A 21,580-nucleotide genomic window follows, 5' to 3' on the forward strand; every position below is an offset into this window, starting at 1 on the left:
CATATTACTGCATTAGTTATATGATTTTCTTTTCAGTGGGTTTTTCTTTAATTATTTCCTTTTTTTGTTTTTCCACAAGGTTAAACATGTAGGATTTGACATGACACGGGCCTCCGACTTGCCGTAGATCGCACACACCCAGAAGTGGAGGGGCTATGTATATTAGCTAATACGTTTGCATTTTGACTGATGTGTGACGTTAACTTAACGTCGATCGGTGCCCGGCGTTACTTAAACACGCCGATCCAAAAGCACGCAAATTGTGATACTGTTGACTTTTGATACTGGATCACAATTTCCTTGCTTTGGATCGCCGTATTAATATTAAAACGCCGATTTCTTAACGCCGCCTGGTGCTAAATTAACGTCATACGCCGCCACACGTTTAAGTAACGCCGTGCACCGATCGACATTAAGTTAACGTCACACGTCACTCAAAATGCAAATTTATTAGCTAATATACATAGCCTCTCCTCTTATTGGTTTGCATGGTCTACGGGAAGTCGGAGAAAGAAAAAGAAAGAAATGAAAGAAAGAAAGAAAAAGAAATGAAAGACAAACCCGCCGAAAAGAAATCAACGTTTTAATATTAATATGGTGATCCAAAGCAGGCGAATTGTGATCCTGCTGGCTTTCCATACAGGCGTCACAGGGATCGTGCTTATGTTGGATATATGTGCTTTTACAACTCTTGATGGCAGCCATTCACATCAATTATATGAAGCACAGAGGGCTGCGGATTTACTCAAAAGAAGATTTTCTACTCAAGAAAAAATATCACCTACATCTCAGATGGTCTGGGAGCGAAATAAAAAAAACGAAATTGTATTTTTTAGGATGAAGTATCCTTATGAGTTGCAAGAATCTATTCCTAAAGACGCTGATTAGCTAGTTCAGGTGGGTTTTTTCAGAGTTGGGGCTAAATTCAGCAGGAAAATGGATTTTGCGGGCCAAATTGAGAAGCACTATTCTAGGCATATCTAATCTTTTTGCTCAATTTCTGATTGAAATGCCTTGTAGAGTTTGACAACCTTTCCTGTTAAATCAGTTGGCCATCTTTCTGTTCTGTTTCTCACAAATTAATTGGATTAAAGAATCCGCTTCCCGGATCATCAGTCAAATGCATGTTGTACGTTTAACACCTGCAAGACCGGCCGGTACGTTACATTGCATTGTTACAGTATGTTGTATTATAGGAAGAAATGTTATAATATGTTCAAAAGATATGTGCAATAAACATCTTCTCTAAAATATGCCGTTCTGTTCTTTTTTCTGTCAGTATATTAATAAATGTTTCTTTTTGTGTTTTTAAACTGTGCTGGCAAAATATAAACATAAGCAATATGTCTAATGCATATATTACACTAGTGATCTCTTATTAAATAAATGCACATTTAAATGATTTCAATAGCCTATTATTATATACTTTGATAACTCCATGAGACGTTTCGCACTGGTTGTAGTAGACTATGCAACACGATAACCCAAAGCAGTAGCTCTCTGCAGCATTTCGGCTAAGAGTGTTTCGAATCATCTCCTGCTTGGGAATCCCGAAGGAGGTTCTCACGGATCAAGGCAAGGCGTTCATGTCACAGACCCTCCGCGAGTTATACGGGCTATTGGGCTTTAAAGCAGTTCGTACCAGTGTCCACCACCCACAGACAGACGGGCTGGTCGAACGCTTAAATTGCACATTGAAGGCAATGATCCGTAAAGTCATGCACGCAGACGCCAAAAATTGGGATCGGTGGATGGAACCCCTGTTATTTGCGGTACAAGAGGTCCCCCAAGCCTCCACAGGGTTTTCCCCCTTCAAGTTACTCTATGGACGTCAGCCTCGTGGGGTGTTAGACTTACTAAGGGAAGCTTGGGAGGACGGACCCCAGATAGTAAGAACCAAATTCAGTATGTCCTGAACCTGAGAGCAAAACGTCTGGTTACGTCTGTAACCTTCGTTCCCTGATGGAGGGAACGAGACGTTGTGTTGAGGGACAGACTGGGGTTTAATTCTGAGAACCTATCATCTCGAGATAAAACTAAAACGCTAATGGCGCGCCCACGCCAGTCTCCGCCCCATACATACGGATATAAAAGGAAGATGGCGGCGGTCATTTATCACCCTTTGTGCTGTCAAATTCCCGGCCGTAGGGGGCCAGCCAAGGTGGGTGTGCCACCGGAGGGGAGGTCACAGATTTGCCAACAGGGGAATCAGGAGTGAAGAAATCAACATACGGGACTACCCAATGGGGGAGTCACTACGTATGGGGCAATAGTACTAGTATAGGGGTCCACCTAAGTAGGGGCGACACTGCCAGTACTGGACATGGTTCTAACAGACCGCCCGGTCCGTTACCAGATTTCTAGTGAAATACGGAGACTACATAGCGCACTGTACTTACCTAAAGAGGGAAGAAGGCACTTTCGCAGGCGTACGCCCAGGCCAGATGCCTGTCCTACATATTACGGTGTAGGGCACTGGTTCCTTTCGGAGGTTCAGGTTCACCACCTGAACCCGGCAGGGAGTGTGGGAACCTTGGGCACGTAACCGGGCCGGTATCTCAGAGAGACTACCGCCCAATTTCCAGGAACCCATGGGACACGAAGAATACTGGAGGTCCCTACCCTCTTACAGAGGCAAGCGCAATCAAGAGCGGCCTTCATCGTAATAAGAACGAGAGGCGTCTCCGAGGGGCTCACAGGCCCAAAGGCCATGTAGGACCTAATGGTGGTCCATTAGGTCGCGGCCGGAGTCGCGCTCCTGAGAAACCTAGTGACCAGGTTATGTTAACCAAGAAACTTACCCTCCAGGCGATCGTGATGAGCGGCAATAGCGGCTGCTTACACTCTCAACGTGGATGGGGAGAGATTACTCTCTAGTCTCTGAAAGGTCAACACTGACCGGATCAAGCAACTCCGTGGGTTCTCGCTGTGGGGAGAACACTAGGGCGAGAAGAGGCGCCACCTATAAGCGTGCACACGCCAAGTGGTGGGGCTTCGGCAGGGCGGTCAGACCGTCACTGCAGGCCACTCCAGGCATCCTCCGCCCATCTGGGGATCAGGCATGGAGATTCCAGAGGTCTGGCCTGGGGTGCCAACCGTGCCCTTCCCCTGCGAGAAGGCTTCGTCAGGGGAATCGGCCAGAGGGGGCTGTTATCAGAACTGAGAAGTCTGAGAGTCAAGTCTGGTTGGGCCAGTAAGGCGCAACTACAGTACGTGAGGCCACTTTTCTCTGACTTTTGATTGATCATCCTGCTGACTTCGTAAGAGGAGGCATCGGGCGAGTTCATCTGCTGTGAGCGTATGCTTTTGATGTACGCCACGGCAGTCGTGCTGCCCGACCAGACTAGCATGCTTTGTCCTGCACTAGAGGTCTAGTGCCAAGGGGACTGCCAAAAAACTCTAGGCAGTAGGGAACCCGTCACTGCCAGATACTGACTCCCCGTTGCACACTACACCCCACCCCGCAGGGAGGTGCTTGACGCACCTCGGACCTACCCGATCGGGCCTAGCTCGGAGAAGGGTCAGATCTGACCAGGGTCTGGGGTGCGTAGACACTGAGGCGTAGCCCAATCTGCCTGGTGCCGGTGTGCCGCCATCCCAGGAACCCGACTCGGAGGCCAGTGCTGAAGTGGCTGTACGTGCATCAATTCAAGCGGATTACCCATCGAGGATGCCACGTGCCCAGGAGCCTCTGAAGTGATCAGCGGGACCCGGAGTCCGGCTGACCAGATTCATCCAGTTCAACACCGACTGCAGAAAACTCGTGGGTGAGCATGCTGCATAAGGGCAGAGTCTAGTTCCACACCGAGATAAGAGGAGCTCCCGCTCTTATGGGGAGAGCTTGCTCTTTCCCAGTTAATCCGGATGCCAGAAGGTCTAGGTGCCGAAGCACAAGCTCCGCGTGACCGTGAGTGGAGACAGGGACCGACCCAGTACTGATACGTTCTTCCTTCAACATGAATTGTCGCGGAAAGAAAGAGACGTAAGAGTAACGGACCTACGGGTCGATTGCCACAACCAATCTTGTCGCCAAGATGCGCTTCTTTATCAGCTCGATACAGAGAGGGGCGCAGCCTCCCCCCTTAAAGGCAATATGAAGTCCGGCCCGGAAGATGCCTCGGTTAGAGGGACAGGTTCAACCGCACTTCCCGCCAGAAGCAGCAACCTCAGCACGGGAGCTTCCCCCTTAGGAGAATGCCCCGAACTTGGCAGGTGCCTGGCGAAAATGGATCGCGTAACCAAGATGGATCGTCCTCTAGCTTGCATAACGGGCTTGTGCCGTGGTAGCAAAACTGGAGGATGATCTGCTTCACTGTGCCAGGGAGGCTGGTTAGTGGCTGAGAGAGGGTGGGACCCCGGGGGTGGGACCCCCACCAGGGTGGGACCCCGGAGAGGTTGACTGCTCTGCCTACTTACCTGCTTAGTGTTACCGCCGCCCGACGCAACGTCACATGGAGATTGTGGAAGGCAGCGATATCACTGGGGAGAAGCCCGAGAGAGAGTGTACTCACCATCCCACGGCTCTCCTGTCAGGGCCGATCTGAGGCAGTTACTCAACAGGGTAGAGGCCTCCTCCTGCGAGGCTCCGCATCGCTGACGGGCCATCCTTGGAGGGCACAGTATCAGAGGGGCTACCGCGGGTAGGCGGGGCTGATGGAGGGCAGGCTGTGCTCAGTACCTCAATAATCCATAGATGGTCGGGTCACGGAACAGTCTGCTTCTTCACCATAGAATATCTCCACAGTGTCACAATACAGCCCTGTTTGTTTGGGACGGCATACTCCACGTCTAATGAGCTCCACGTGGATCTCCGGCCAGGGGAAGCACGGCCGTCATCTCTGCGTTGCCTGCTCTTGGGCTCGACCACCAGGAGGCGGGTGCTCCAAGGGGCTTCGCATCAGACAGGAGCATGCCGCGAACAGCATACTCCACGTCTAGTGAGCTCAACGTGCATCTCCGGCCCGGGGAAGCACGGCCGTCATCTCTGCGTTGCCTGCTCTTGGGCTCGACCACCAGGAGGCGGGGGCTCCAAGGGGCTTCACAGCTGATGACCGGAGGTAGCTATCAGCTATCGGAGGTTCGCCCCTAGAAGGCGAACCTTCCGAGCTTCATCGCGCAATGCTGAGCTACAGATCCTTGGACCACTATCGTGGACATCGTCCGACCCAGGGCACACGTCCTGACCTTTGTCGCTCAAGGCGCGAGGCCTGTGGCGATGCGCAGCCAGGTCGACCTTCCGATCAACCAGATCCAAACGCTCTGGCATATGACCCGATGGGTCGCCATAACGTTTTGGACCCTATTGACTACCACAGCATGGAGGGTGAAAGCAGCTTAACCCACAGCATTATAACTCCTCGACACGGGTCGACTCCAAGTGGCAGCATCCGTGGTGCACCACGGCTGCTAGTCGACCTGGGTGGTCAACATAGCCCTTAGCTACCTTCACTGTCCAGGAAAGTAACAGCTCCCTGAGCCCTTCAGACAGGAGCAAGCCGCGGATGGCATACTCCACATCTAATGAGCTCCACGTGGATCTCCGGGGAAGTCCGACGAAGCACGGCCATCACTTTTGCGTTGCCTCTTGAGCTCGACCACCCAGAGGTGGGAGCTCTAGGGGGCTTCGCATCAGACAGGAACATGCCGCGAACGGCATACTCCATGCTAGTGAGCTCAACGTGCATCTCCGGACAGGGGAAGCACGGCCGTCATCTCTGCGTTGCCTGTTCTTGGGCTCGACCGCCCGGAAGCGGGAGCTCCAGGGGGCTTCGCATCTGATGACCGGAGGTAGCTATCAGATGTTATGACAGAGCACGTTGTCGAGTCTTGGGAAACAAACATGGGAACCCACGTTCACCCCCGACGTTCGCTGAAGCATTCAACCTCGCCGAGGCGCCGGTCACGCACAGGGAACTGACGGGGTTGTGGCAACATTCCGGAGAACGTAGCCGCTGTGATCGCCCCGTTCAGACTCGAAGATGGGTCTGTCATACCCAAGAACACAGCTTGCAAAATCTCATCATCACCACGCACTGTTTCCGGCGCGTGGTTTAGGAACAAGACGGTGGAACCGTCTCTTAGGGAACGGTCAGACGAGGCGTGGTGCGAACGATCCGCCAGCCAGTTGCATTTCTAGCATTTCACTGTGAGCCGTTTGAAATGTAAAATAAATCGGAATACTTGTCGGGTACCTGTCGGGTAAACCTGACCTGTCTTTTTTCAATTGCAGCCTGATTTGAAGATCTCAGTTCTCCACAAGATCGGACAATCCTATGCACTTAATCCAGTCTATCAAGTCCTGAGGGTTCTCGAAGTGAAACGGGTCCTGTTACAAACACACACATGTGAAAACAACCTCAAATCTTTCCTAAGAAGGTAACTAGATAAAATCATGCACAAACACATTGATACACGTATGTGAAAAAGAAAAGAGTAAACATACCTCTGGGTCCAAATGGAACTTTTCTTGCCACTCAGGAAACTTGAGGTTAAGACAAAGGTCTTTGTAGTTTCCATAGAATTCTAAAGACTTCTCGATCCTCACGTATTCTCTGTAATCAGGTTGTATAACAGGGATGGTATTAATAATGGTAAAACAAGCTTTGTCTGCATCTGTTTTCAAAGGATTGAAATGTGTTTGTCTACATACAGTTCAGCCTTTAGATCCACATGAACATTGAGTCTGTCTATCTCCAGAGCCCTGTATAGAAAACATTATGTTCAGAGTCATTTCTTTGGAAATATCGCCATCAAACAAATGCATGCATGTATAGATACAGTGGTCCAATAATATCTACAAATTTAAGCCTTTATTAATGTACAACAATGAAAAATGTCTTACTTTTGACTTTCATCAATGAAAGATTTCAATGTGAAGTGCAAATGCGTCTGCAGGTGATGAAGTTTCCTTAACAACTTGTCGTTATCTGTGGTGTTCAAGGAATCTGTAGAGGCTGATGATCGTTCCGATCTAAGAGATGACTCGCTCGATTTCCGAGAGCTCTCAGGTAAATCCCTGTATATCGGAGAGATCTCAAGCAATTCCCTCGGTTTACGAGAGCTCACAAGTAAATCCCTCGGTTTCGGAGGGCTCACAAGTAAAGCACTCGGTTTCCGAGAGCTCACAGATAAACCTCTCGATTCCTGTTGACAATCAAAGAAAGAGATAGAAGAGCTCTGACACTTCATGTCGCTAAACAGGCTTAATACAAATGTTTGTATTCATTTGAGCTTATCACAATAAAGTGTTCTCTTACTTCTCTCTGAATAGCTTCAAGGTCTGAAATCAGCCTCTGTAAGCACCGATGATCCCAACATCCCTGTACAAAAAAAGCAGGAACAACAGAAAAGGTTGAATACATTTTATAAGAGGAGTGATTTGTTAGAATAAAAAACAAATTGAACAAATATACATGTAATATAGAACTGTACTGTACATGTTCATACCTTTGCCAGACGTCTGGAAAATGTTTCTGATTCTTCCTGTTCTGGCGGGGAGTCAGCGTCTGCAAAACAACATATTAATATATTTCAGGTCTCATGAAGGACCCTTGTGTATTATATGGATGAGTCACGAATTTTGAATATTCATCTAGATTTTTTAATTATAGAATTTCGAATTTGCTGTGTTTTCTTGTGTAACGTGTTTATGTAACCAAAGGGTTGCGCTGCCAATATCGACGCAGCTAAAACCTAAAGGCTGTCAGTCAAAAGACAGTTGAGGAAAACATTTTCTCACAACAATTGTTAACGAAGTTACACATTCTGTAGAAATGAGACGATGTCAAAAATTAGTTCTGTGTCAGGGTCCTTTAATCCTATGGCGTTTACTGTAATCTTAGCCCGTGTTTACTGTTCGTCTAGAAAAAACGATCACTGCCAGACTGGAGAAACTTTTTTATGACAATAGAAATGGAAGCCTCTTGAGCTATTAATTCATGAAATCTTTCCGGACTGTTATCTCTTTCACCGCCATTGAGGAGTTATCTCGTCATTTAAAAAACGATTCCCAACCAAAGACGAGTTATTACGGCAATCAGTGTTTGTTCTGTTGTACAGGAGGTGGCGCTATTACACACCACTGGGAAAAAGTACAGAATCCCAGAACCTAGAAAGTATATGTTTTGTCGGTTTTTAATGATTGTTCTGAGTGTAATCTGGGCAGATTCTTTCACAAAAAACTTTAATTATCTGTTTAATCAAAATAATGAATTTTTTAAGAAACCGACCCTCATATACGAGTGATAAAAACAAACAAATGAAGATAGAAGAATACGGTTTCTTTTGTTTAAAAGTTGAGACTGTTCTTTCATTTGACATATTGTTTGTCCATATATTCTTTACAGAAAATTTACTGTGAGCCATTAAATTTCGGTGAAAATGTAAAAAAAACGCTGCCGTAGGCTGGCAACTTTTTTTAAAGAGGCTGGCGGCGAATGAGTTAATAAATGCCGTCATTTGGTTAATATGTTTTAACGTGTTTTAAGTCTGGTCTAAAATCTTTATGGCTTTATTATATCTTCCTTGATCAATCACACTGTTTTTTAGTTGGTATAAATGTGCATGCTCATATTTTACATGGAAATGTCCTGGAATTATGAGCGGTTGATGCTGATCGATCTCATCGATCTTCAAACATTTTTTTCGCTTTAAATGCCCATCCCTAGTGTATTACTCCACATACATGTAATGTTTTTATATTTCATTCAAATGCTACATTCTTGATTGAGAAAAAAACACACGGGGTCATTTCACTCACCTTTGCAGTGCTGAGATTTAGGGCTCTTCTTCCTTCTTTCCTGCTCCCTTCTTACCTCTTCCATTAAAACCCACTTTAGTTTACCAATTTCCTCCTGAAAAGAAAGAAATAGAGATTCTAAGAAGAGCTCTGACATCTGTCACTGATCAAAAGCATATTACAAATGTTCATTATTTATTGCTTTTAAAAACTATCATGAATGAAATAAATATTCTTACCTCATGATCCTTTTCCTTCTCATGTTCTGGCAGTTGAGAGAGCCTTGAAAATCTGAAGTCACTGGGCTGGTTTAGACGATAGAACATAATGTTTACAATTTGTTTATATTGTCTGGAATATAAATGTATGAAAACTATATATGCAATGAAGAACATATTCCTACATCTGTGACGCCGTCCTTTCTCCTCACTTTCGGGAGTTGCCTACACCAGGAGGAGAAGGTATCCTGACGCGCAGAAGGCCTGTCCTGGTACATAAAAAAACACACAAACATTAATACATAACAGAACACCGCACACATTTAATGTGACGTATAAGAGGCAAGTTTCACAAAAGCATCCCAGAACATATAAAAAACCAAGTCAGATATATCCACATATAACAAACTCCACTTTGAACCCTCATGTGGTGTACTCACCTTCTGTTCTTCTTCTTTAAAATTTTTGCAAAATGCAAACCACTCAGAAGATCGCTGTGGGGCTTGAAGGACTTCAACATCTGCGACCTCAGAGGTCTCGTGAGTTGGGTGCAGCTCTGGATCACAGACGTCTACGTCCAATAAATCCGGCAATTGCACCGGTCTCCTATACCAGGTGGAAAACGTATCGCGTTGTGGCGAAACGTTGTCCTGGAACATAAAAAAACACATTAGACCATAACAGAACGCTGGTGCTGTATAAGAGGCGATATTACAAAAGCATCCCCCATTTACAGAACATTTAGATACTTGTATGTAATCCTTGTTGCCAAATAACCAAACACAACTTATAACACTCATGTGATGTACTCACCTTCTGCTCTTTGATTAGATTCCTGCAAAGTAAACTCCTCTCGGATGGAGGGTGTGGGACAGGGACACCTGCAGAACATCCGATTTATTCCACCTCATGTATTTTACTTCACACTCAAGTATTTTCTGAATTGAACATTGGGTTTAAAAGCTCACCGTTTTGTTTTTTAATAGGGAGGGCAGTGGATTGATGGGAGACTATGTTAACAGCACCCTTCCGATTTGAGATAGGGGGTAGGAATTTTTGGGGCGCAGGAATTATCTCGGAGGTCCCACTAGGTGGTGGCTGCGGGACACAGTCCTTTAGCCTCGGTTGCCTAACACCTGCAAAACATCAGAATTATTACACCTCATGTGTTTTACTCACAATCATGTTTTTCTTTATTTTAAAACGTCTTGGTTACGTATGTAACCTCAGTTCCCTGATGGAGGGAACGAGACGTTGTGTCGAGAACGACAGATGGGGTTCGCCCTTGAGAACCAATCAACTCTGACTACTATAGAAAAGGCCAATGAAATTTGGCGAATGCAATTTGCATGCCGGGCTCCGCCCCCGGAAATCCGGTATAAAAGGAGGCCGGCGTGCAGCATTTGTTCTGAAGAGCCTGAGACCTCTCAAACTGCAGCAGAATACGATACGTGTTCGTGGCATAAGGGACACAACGTCTCGTTCCCTCCATCAGGGAACTGAGGTTACATACGTAACCAAGACGTTCCCTTTCTGTCGGTCTCTCGACGTTGTGTCGAGAACGACAGATGGGGTTGCCTATGGAAAACGCCACAACGCTGTATCGCGTCACAATCTCTAGCGAAGCGACGGTAACAAGCCTGGGCGTGTCATCTCGAAGCTTTCGTGAGACTGTAACCTTCCAGTGTGGTGGTCGGGGGGTTCCAGAGCTTTCTTGGAGAAAGATGGGTACAGCCCTGACCGGTAACTTTCACGGACGGGGCCTTAGCTCTCTATAGGCGAGAGGCCGTCCAGATCAGTTTACACGGGTAAGCGCGACTCTTAATCAGGGAAGCGCTACAGAGGCCACCTCCTACCCGTGGGGAGGAATATGGTGGATATAGGTATGGTCTCGTCCTTGGAGGAGAACGCATGGAACGTGCGGACTGAGTAGTTAACCGCGAGGTGGAGGCCCACCTGGGGAAGCTCATGGGTTACCAGGAGTGGGAACCATTCTCATGAGGATACATCAGACGGAACAGCCCACGGAGGGGGTGTTACAGACGTCCGGTAGCACTAGGTCCGGTTAGAGCTATCTGTGATAGCTCACATGGTATCCCGGCCTAAGGGGGAAGGCTGCTCTGCCCAGCCAGCCCCCAGGGGGTGCTTGTTTGGTGATGGATGGAATGCCTATTCTTAACCAGTGTCTGGGTAAGAAGGGAGGCTGGTGAGGTACCAGTTTCTTAGCGATGTGTTCGGGTAAGAAGAAAAGGTAAATAGCACACTGACCCAACCTGTTAGAGGGTGGAAAGGTGCTTGCGCAGGCATACGCCCCCCCGGATGCCAGTCCTACATGTCGCCACGCAGGACGTGGGCTGACACCCGGTTTACGCGAAGGTTGTTAACCCTTGCGAAGGTGTTTGGGCATAGCCCAACCCGCAGCTCTACAGATGTCTGCTAGAGAGGCGCTTCTACCAGTGTCCAGGAGGTGGCTAAACTCCGTGTGGAGTGAGCCCTCACTGCCAATGGGCATGGGAGATTCTGAGATCGGAATGCCGTCGTAACGGCGTCCACGACCCAGTGCGCCAGCCTCTGTTTGGAGACAGCCTTCCCCTTCTGCTGTCCTCCAACAGACACGGAGCTGGTCAGAGCTTCAGAGCTCTGCGTGCGGTCCAGTACGTACTGGACACAACACTAGTCGGGTTGGGTCTTCCTCCCCTATGGGGAGCGCCTGCAAGTTCACCACTTGGCCCCGGAGGGAGTAGTGGGAACTTCTTGGGCACGCATCCGGGCCTGGGTCTCAAGATAACGTGAGAGTTTCCAGGGCCGAGTTTAAGGCAATCCAGGGACACGGAGGATGCTCGGTGGTCCCCTACCCTCTTGAAGGAAGTGAACGCCGTCAGGAGGGCCGTCTTACTCTATGAGGAAGATCGGAACCTCCGAGGGGCTCTTTGGGGGGCCCTGAGGCTCCCCAGGACCACTTAGGGTCCCAAGAGGGTATGGAGCGGAGATGAGGCGGATTCCGCCCTCTCGCTGCTTAGGAACCTGGTGACCAGGTCGTGTTGCCCTAGAAACTTTCCACCGACTGAGTCGTGATGAGTGGCAATAGCGACTACATACACTTTCAGTGTGGAAGGGAGATGTTAGTCTCCAGTCTCGTGAGAAGGGGAACACAATCCTGATCAAGCACCTCAGTGGGTCTTTCTCGTTGAGAAAGACACCAGGACGAGAAGAGGCACCGTCTAGAGGCGTGTAACCGCCTAGTAGATGGGGCCCTAGCCTGGGTGATGGTCTCAGCCGTATAGGGGGAGTAGCCATCTTAGGATCTTCTCGTCCCGTCTAGAGACCAGACATGGGTGTTCCAGAGGTCTGATCTGGGATGCCAGAACGTGTTCTTCCCCTGAGAGAGCAGGTCCTCTGTCAGGGGAATGGTTCAGGGGGAGTCGCTGTCCAGAGCATCGGCTCTGAGGCCAAGTGCGGTTAGACCGGTGTGGTGTAACCAATAACACTTGGTGCTCCTGCTCCCTGACCTTGCACAGAGTCTGTACAAGAAGGCTCCTGGGGGGGGAAGGTGTGCTTCCGCCCATCCCGCGGCCAGCTGTGCGCAAGGATATCCGTGCCGAGGGCAGGGACTATCAAGCGGGCAAATGGTGGTGTTACGGGAGGTGAACAGGTTTTACCTGGGCCTACCCGAACAGCCTCCAAATGAGCTGGACTGCACGGGGGTGGAGTCGCCACTATCCACGAGGCATAAACTGGCGAGAAAGCACGTCGGCTGTCTAGTTCAGTTTGCCCGGGGTGTGTGGCCTGCAGGGAACGAGTCACCTGTTGACTCCACCGGAGGAGGCGTCGAGCAAGTTGTGTTTAGCTGCTGTGTGCGAACGCCACCCTGACGATCTGTATTCGCTACAGCTATAGTGCTGTCCTCGGAACAGCACGTGCATGTCTCGCACGAGAGGCCGTAGCCTGCTCAGTGCAATTAGCATAGCCCACAACTCTTGGCAATTGATATGCCAGCGCAGGCGGGGGTTCGTCCAACACCCCACCTGCGTGCCCGTTGCACACTACACCGCACCCCTGCAGGGAGACTTCAGTCGTCACCACGACCTGCCTCATAACCTGCTCAGAGGGACCTGAGTCCGTCGAAAAAGTCATAAAGACTAGGGGTTATGGTGCGTCGGCAGCAGGGCGGCATCACCATGCGCCTGCTGCCGGTGTGCCACGCTCTCCTCGGAACTCGACTCTGAAACCAGTGTTGGAGCGGTGTCATGTGCATCAACTCGAGGGGTATTAACCCGCGAGGACGCCATGTGTCCCAGGAGCCTCTGAATTGTTTCAGGGGGACCGCTGTCTGCCTAAAATGTTCATTTCAGACAGTTCAACACTGGTTGGGCACAACTGCGGACAGGTGTGCCGACATGGTGACAGAGTTGAGTTCCATACCGAGAAAGAGGATGCTCTGCACTGGGGAGAGCTTGCCCCTCTCTTGGTTGACCTGGAGTCCCAATCGACCTAGGTGCCGGAGCACCAGGTCCCTTTGTGTACATAACAGATCTCGCGAGTGTGCCAAGATAGGCCAGTCGCTGAGATAGTTTAGTACCCGCTCGCCTTCCTCCTCTCAGGGAGAAAGGGCGGTCAGGGACAGACCGAAAGGGAGGACTCTGTACTGATATGCCCGCCTCTCGCACGCGAACCGTGGGAACGGCCGGTGTCGAGGAGGATCGAGACATGAAAGTAAGCGTCCTTCAGGTCGATTGCCACGAACCAATCCTGACACCTAATATATGTCAGGACGCGCCTCTGTGTGAGCACCCTGAATGGCAGCTTGTGAAGGTGCTCTGTTCAGGGTACGCAGCCTTTGGGGGCAACCCGCCGTCTTTCTTGGGAACGATGAAGTGCGGGTGGTGACCCACTGAACATCTTGGTTTTGAGGGACGAACTCGATGCCTGTTTTGCCAGAAGGGGGGTGACCTCTACCTGAAGTACGGATGCGTCCCTGCCTCTGACAGAGGGAGAGATGATGCCCCGAAACTTGGGTGAGTCTCTGGCGAACTGGATCGAGTAACCAAGACGGACCGCCCTCATTAGCCAGCGAGACAGTGTGGGCAGCTCTCGAGCTCCCAGGGACTGTGACAGGGTGACCAAGGGGACGGTCTGCTTCATCATTCCCACGGGGGGTGGTTCGTCGGCTGGCGGAGCTAACCATGTCGTGGGGAGTCCCCGGAGGGAAGGTTTGCTCCGCCTACTTACCTGCCTGGCGGGACAACGGCACGCACTGTCGGTTTGAGAGTGGTGACGGCTGTCGTATGTGTACGACCTCACGCCTCGCCAGGGTGTGAGGTCGGTTCGCCGAGCACAGTCCAGTGGAGTGTGCGATCGGCTGCAGGTAAACCCGGGGAGAACAGAAAACTCAGTGAGTAAGTGGGCGCCAAGCCCTAACAAGGGCCCGGCTTTGGTGACGAGGCAGGAGTCGTCCCGTACCGACCGATCAGAGCCGTGGCTGTGAAGGTTCGGGCCCGATGTTGTTCTCCCTTGGGTCTTCCCGTCAGTGTCCCTTCTCGCGAGGAGGTTGCTGACGGGATGGAGGTTTCCCCCTCGACCTCTGCTTCCGGGGTGCCGCCTGTGGGGGCACAGGAACCGGAGCCGATGTCGAAAGGGTCCTGGGTTGCAGGGAAGCAGACGTCACGTGAGATCTCGGAGGCCTGTAGGCGGCCGAGTCGCGGCGTGAAAAAAATGTGGTTAATTGCCACTGTCTGCTTCGCCGTCAAAAAACTGCTGAGCGCAGTCCTCGACGGTGTTACCAACAACCCACCCTGCGAGATGAGTGCATCAAGAAAGCGGACTTCCTTGCTGTCACTCTTCTGCACAAGGTATAGCCGGGGGTGTCTCTCCTGGACCACTACCGTGGACATCGTCCGACCCAGGGCCCGTGCCGCCGCCTTAGTCGCCCGTAGAGCGCTGTCAGCGGTGGCACGGAGATCCTGCATTATACCCGGGTCGGCCTTACCCTCGTGGAGCCCTCTCAACGCCCTGGCCTGGCGGACCTGCAGGATGGCCAAGGCATAGAGAGAGGAGGCAGCCTGGCCTGCAATATCGCAAGCTTTCGACACCAGTGATGCCGAAGTCTTACGTGCTTTGGACGGTAGGAGTGGTCGATCCCCCCGAGGCGGTAGCCGTCCGCGGCACAGGTGCACCGCGGGCGGACGTTCCACCCGGGGGATCTCGACGCAGTCCTTGGCTGCCTCACCATCGAGGGAAGTAAGGGAGCCAGAGCTGGTTTCACTGGAACGGTCCGTGAGTGGAGCGTTCCAAGTTTTACACAGCTCCTCATGCACCTCCGGGAAAAACATGGCACCCGGGGTGGGCGCGGTTTGCACCGCGCACCGACCTCGGGAACCACGTATCCCCGGGTTAGCACGGATGAAATCACTTCTGCTTCCTCCTGAACTCGACCGCTGGGGGTGGAGTTTGGATTCGGCAGAGTCGGATGCCAGTCTCCCTCCGATGCTGCGAGCGACATCTCATCTACGTCACACATCGTTTCCGAGTGTGTGCGTGAGGATCCGGACGGTATGCCACCGCCGGTTGGGGAACGTTCAGAAGAGCGAATCGGGGTGCGATCGGCCCGTGAGCACTTGGCTGGCGGGTTTACGTTCGCAGAGTTCCCCATATCACTAACGCTGCTAACGTGGGTGGTCATCGGGGCCGTAGCCACAGATGTCACAGCCCGGGTAGCAGACGAAATGGTGGCTGGTTCCCGTAGGAAGACAGCCACCCGTGACCGCAACTTCTGAATGACAATCTGCCCGCAGTGCAGGCAGATGTGTCAACGAACGCTGCTTCAGTGTGCTGGACGCCCAGACACCTAATGCAGCGATCATGTCCATCCCCCTCCTCGATGAGGGTGCCGCACCCAAGAGAACAGCGGGACATGCCGCGCTGGAGAATGCTCAGTCAGTCCTGAAAAGGACTTTTAGAAAAAATCTCTAACACCTCCGGAACCGCCGAGACGCCCAGGGGAAGGTCGCTGCAGGAAGGGACGATCCGCTGTAACACGTCGTAGCACCAGCGTGTAGTTGTAGAGGATTGAATCCTGAGTTGTACTCATGAGCGATGGCTCTGAAGAACAAAAGGTAAGTGAATGCTGCACGCCGGCCTCCTTTTATACCGGATTTCCGGGGGTGGAGCCCGGCATGCAAATTGCATTCGCCAAATTTCATTGGCCTTTTCTATAGTAGTCAGAGTTGATTGGTTCTCAAGGGCGAACCCCATCTGTCGTTCTCGACACAACGTCGAGAGACCGACAGAAAGGGAACCATAGTTTTGATTCAGACTTTAATATCGATTTTAGAAGCTCACCGTTAATTATCTTCCTCGGGTCAATCTTCTTCGAGATGGGGGGAAGAATTTTATAGCCCGCAGGCTTCAACTTGCTCGATTCTTGTTGCTGGACCCCATCACACAAGCTAAGGTGATGTGGCAACTTTCTAGACCAGGTATTAATTGTATCGCGGTACGGAGAATGGTTATCCTGTGACATAAAAAAACAAATATGGAACACAAGGCAGCTGTTTAACGTTCTGTATAAGAGATACGTTTCTCACTACAAATTCAAAAAAGCCTCCTACTTCTATACAAACAAACAAACTTCTAGCCAAATAAACAAATGACATTCGGATATGATAATGATGTACTCACCTTATGCTCTTCGAGAAATTTTTTGCAGAAATCTCTTCTGCCGCGTGGTGGGTGTGGGACAGCGACACCTGCGTATCATTAGAGTTATTACACTTAATGTATTGGACTTCACACCAAAGTGTTTTTTAATATTTAGATAATTGTTTTTATTCTGAGTTTTGGTTTTATAGGCTCACCGCTAAGGATCTCCCCACACTCCGACTCATTTAAGATGGGGGGACGACGATCACTCTCAAGAATTTCATTACTAGAGGTCACGTTGGGTGGTGGGTGCGGGACCAGTTCACCTTCACCTGCAAATACAATGATTTCATTTTCAGCATTTCTATAGGATTTGGCAAATAAAAGAAACCTTTAAAAGCAGAACACAGATATGAAATGGTGAATCCTAGCATGAACAAATACTTTAATGTTTCCTAAATGATCAGAATGGTTCTTGTCCTGTTTACTCTTCACATTTGTTCAAATCTGCTCATATTTGGTGTTGGCTTTATTTACTTTATAGTTCCTTGTTCTTATTGAAATAAACAGGATTAAAATAAATTTTTTGGGGGCAATTTATGTGGCACAGACTGTTGAAAACACCTCCAATAACAGCACACAAAATGCTCATTTACTGTATTTTCTAATAATTAAACATATTAAGAAAATATAACAAAAGTTGTGACAGGAGCAACATCTCAAAGGGCCTCATTACATATATATTTTATATACATCTACATTTATATCGTATAAACGCGTCTACAGGTTTTTCTTTAACCAACAAAATGTAACATTCTGCCCCTAAACAACACATAATGGATTAAGGGCTTCATTAAAGTGTTTTGTACATTAAATAGATACATTTACATTAAAAATATTTCAACAGTAACCGATTGGCACCACATATTTCCACAAAAACACAGCATACACTTTAAGCTGTAAATTCAATATCAAATATGACAGAAATTTGATTAAAAAGACTAAAATAATGACAAATGTACCTGAATAAACTTGATCTGCCGTGGCAGTGGTCCGTTTGAAACGCCTAAATCCCTTATTGATCATTTCTGCAAAATGAAAATAAACATTTATTGACAGATTCGCAATGATTTCACTTGATTTTAACTTTTCCACGGTTACAGATTACAGAAATATATGTCAGAAGATTCATATGTGAATTATTCAAGTAAATACGAAAATGAAGTTTCTTTACTCACCGACTAATGCTTTACTCACTCACTAATGCTTTGAAAATCTGTTATTTGCTATATCAACACTAAACAACCGTCGTTAAATCGCACTGAACCAAGTTAATTTGCTGTTGCTGTTACGGAAGATAAACTAAACTGAATTCACTCGTCGACGCTGCTGATAAGGTTTCTGAAAACATAACAAAACGTTGAAAGCTCTATGACGCAACATAATTTGCATACAACTGACGCCTCTTATGAGCCCGTTACTATGGTGACGGAGTTCGTGCGCGGGGCGGGTGGAGACTAGAGCGCGCTTCAGAAAGAGCAATGCAGATGTTACCGGAGGGAAACAGACACACATCAGATGCTGATAAATTCATCTATTAGCTACACACTCACAAACAAACTACTGCTTTAATCTGTTATATATAAACATCCCGTGTTTACCTTTTATTCCCTTCGCATGCTTTGGCTTTAAATGTGTTTATAGACTTTAGTATGTGTATGGTTATAATATACCAATTGATATATATATATATATCCATTCCATTTCTATTAATATAAGTTCATATTAATGTTTTATTACAATTTATTATAAATTATAAATACTCAACAGCGATATAAGCTATATAATGTCTACCGGAAGTTTGCTCCACATAACGTATATATTTTAATTGCCTCCATAGTCGTGTTTTATTATACTTTTTTCTGTCCGGCACCATCATTTATTTCCACTTTAATGTTTGTAATTATTGTATGTGATTTGTTTCATGTTTAATGTTTTGGCAATATTCTAAGTAACTTAATTTACATGTGAAAACATGGCGAAACGGCGCCATCTCCTGGACAGAGTGGCCGCATTACAATAATCCAGGGTTGGCAACTCTTGCTTACTACCTGGGGTGACATAATTATTATTAAAATAAGTCATTAAAGGGTTTTTATTTGTCTTTAAAATGGAAAACTTGCATATTTTCTAATAAAAGAGTAAGGTAAGGCCAGAAAGTAAGGTTAAGTTGTTTCTTATGAAGTGGGCACACAGCCTTATAATTGAGTGTCAACAAGATGAATCTGTTTAAACTCACTGTGAACATACTATGTCCGTGGTCTACAGTTCCAGCGCCCAAGTTACACATCATGTAGTTTATCCAAAGCCACTTGATAAAAAACTGCAACCTTTAGTAAAACAAAACAGCTAACGTTCTTTTACATTTTCATCCAGTTATATTTTATATTTGGCATGTTTGTATGGTGCTGGGCTTTAGGCTACTCTGCGTAATAAGTAGAGGGCGTTGTGGACCCGCACAGATGCACATTTTCTGCTAACGAATTCTTTAAACAACATGAAATAAAATTGAGCCGTTGACTTTAGACCAGGTTTGAGTTGGTCTATGGCGCAGTCTATTTTCAGTTCCTAATAACAGAAAAGCGCCAACAATGCGCCTGAACACACCTCTTTTTAGACCAGCGCACCTTGGGCGCACCAATGAGCACAAATTCATTTGCTATTTAAACAACGCGGCGCAAGACGAGAAAATGAGAACTAGTTTCAGCAAGTCGGGCTGAAACTAGCAAAAACACTTGCGCAGCGGCGCACTGCGGGGGGTCAGCGATAGACCCCATGGTTTCATTACAAGTACTTGATTTTTGCAATCTGATTACATAATCCAGATAAAATATAATCACTACCCAGTGGTTGTAGTCTAACAAACAACACTACACTACAAGATTTACACTACAAGTTTAGATCTTTCTTCATCAGCAAATGACTCAAGTCCATACAAAAAATATCAATACTGTTGAGACTTAACACTTTTCAGATCAAGTATGATGCAGATACAGAGATGAACAGATGAATTTTTGGCTTCCTTTCCCTTTTTGGGATCAAGATTATTCCTTGTGGCTCATTTTTCAATTATGTATATTTTTGGGCTACTGTCTACTCAAGACTCACTTTTGCCTCTGTTTAATTTGGTCCTGTGTTTTTGTACCCCTTATGGGGAAACCATGACAACGTCAGCTTCTGTAAATGCCAGATTCAAAAATATTGGTTTTGAGTCCTGTTAAGTCCTGTTCATTCTAATCGTCATATATTTGTGCTTCATCAGAGGGACCAACTGAGAAGATGATTCTCCAGGACCACAGTTACTCAATGTTTAAGTGGCAGATAAATCATCCATATGCTCGTTCAAGTGCAGAATAACAGAAGGACTTGAGCCCTTTTCAAGATGAACTGGTAAGTATTCTCTATTTAGCAACCTTTACAAATTTAAATGATAACCATCAACTAATCATGTCAAGTATTCTTTATTTTCCGTTGAAATATGTGTTGGATGAAAATCGTCCATCAGGACAACTGTCTGTGAAGCAGGTCAAAATTTGCCTCACCCGGGAAGACTTCTGGAGACCGGGTCTGAGCCAGTTTATGAAATCTAATGTGTTTATGTTTATGCCTTTAATTTCAGATCGGATATGCTTGCCTCAAGATTGTAGAAGCTGCACGAAAACATGTACTGTGTACTATTATGGCCCGGCTTCACAACGCTTAGCTTACGCCAGGACTAGGCCTTAGTTAAATTAGCATATTTAAGTCACATTGAGACAAAACAATGGCACTTTTAGTTGTTAGGGCATGTTATTTTCAGTTAAGACCGCTCAAACATACAGTTTAGTCTAGATCTAGCCTTAAGCCTTGTCTGTAAAACCGCCATACATCTTTTAAAATATTTATTTTGATGCCTGAATGTTTAATGACTTAAAAAAAAATCCATAAGGGAAATATAACTTCAGTTCTTTCCTCAGCAGTGTAGCGGGAATTCTTGTGGTATCTAAATCCTGATGGTAAGATTGTTTCATTTCTGTTTCACAGTATGCAGCTGCACATTGTGTCCATTATTATTCACAGTGGTTGGCTGGATTTTCACACAAATAGCAAATTCCATCAAACTACTGGAGTGTGTGTCTGTGCGTGTGTGCATGAGTGTGTTTTAGGAGGAGGTTCCATTGATTCGCCAGTGGTGGTGCATTCAACTGATGGAGAGGTTTTGCCCAGAATGGTATGAAAGACTATATATCACCAAGATAATAAAATTGCATCTGTAAAGTCTCTTTTGGTAATGTGAGAACTTAAAATACAGTTCATATACATTTACATATTTTTACATATTATTCATACTGGACAGAAGAAGCGTCCCAACTCCTTCAGGGAACCCTTGAGCCTGTCATTAGGGTGCCAAAATCAACCACCACCAAACAGACACCCAGCAGAAAAGTAGAGGTTGAACAGGACATTGATAAGGTAAATGATTAAAGTCTGATTGCTCTCCGCCACCATGTTGAAATCGAAAGAGAGGCAGAAGCAGCCAGCCATTGTCAGAGACCTACGTTCAGCATGGTACTGAATAAAGACACACAAACTTTTTCTGTGGGGATGTGACAGAGCCTATATTTTTGCAGATGCTCAGGGACGTTCAACAAAATGTCCCAAGGGGTCAATTCTCCAAGGCAATGGATGGCTTTTTGTTTGTATTTCAGTATCAAGACGACATGGAAACCTGTTAGGCATACTGTATTGATAAACAAGGCCTAAAGGTAAATGACACGTTCCTCAATCAGCAATTTAAGTATGTGAGTGAGTGACTAGAAAGAAAGAATAGAAGGAACAAATAAATAAATTGAATGAATTCTGAAAATTCTCTGTGTTTCTTAAATACAGACATATGTTAAAGTATGCTCAAATATGTAGAGCATAACAAAACATACACACTTTAGTT

General features: G+C 47.2%; 1 protein-coding gene across 1 annotated transcript; it reads right to left on the reverse strand.

The window, feature by feature from the left end:
* Positions 1-207: 207 nt before the first annotated feature.
* On the reverse strand, positions 208-18,035 carry LOC130414534 (uncharacterized). The gene is made up of 17 exons (XM_056740482.1): positions 17,832-18,035; positions 17,616-17,681; positions 16,809-16,925; positions 16,633-16,700; positions 16,294-16,465; positions 9,924-10,091; positions 9,769-9,836; positions 9,396-9,605; positions 9,141-9,224; positions 8,977-9,042; positions 8,759-8,852; positions 7,447-7,505; positions 7,257-7,319; positions 6,842-7,143; positions 6,650-6,700; positions 6,443-6,551; positions 208-6,325 (listed from the first exon to the last, which is right to left on the reverse strand). Exons 2-17 carry the CDS (start codon positions 17,677-17,679, stop codon positions 6,245-6,247), a joined length of 1,776 nt encoding a protein of 591 aa, XP_056596460.1. The 5' UTR covers positions 17,680-17,681; positions 17,832-18,035; the 3' UTR covers positions 208-6,244.
* Between the last annotated feature and the right edge of the window lie 3,545 nt (positions 18,036-21,580).

The sequence above is a fragment of the Triplophysa dalaica genome, chromosome 24, assembly GCF_015846415.1.
Source record: "Triplophysa dalaica isolate WHDGS20190420 chromosome 24, ASM1584641v1, whole genome shotgun sequence".
Classification (NCBI taxonomy): domain Eukaryota; kingdom Metazoa; phylum Chordata; class Actinopteri; order Cypriniformes; family Nemacheilidae; genus Triplophysa; species Triplophysa dalaica.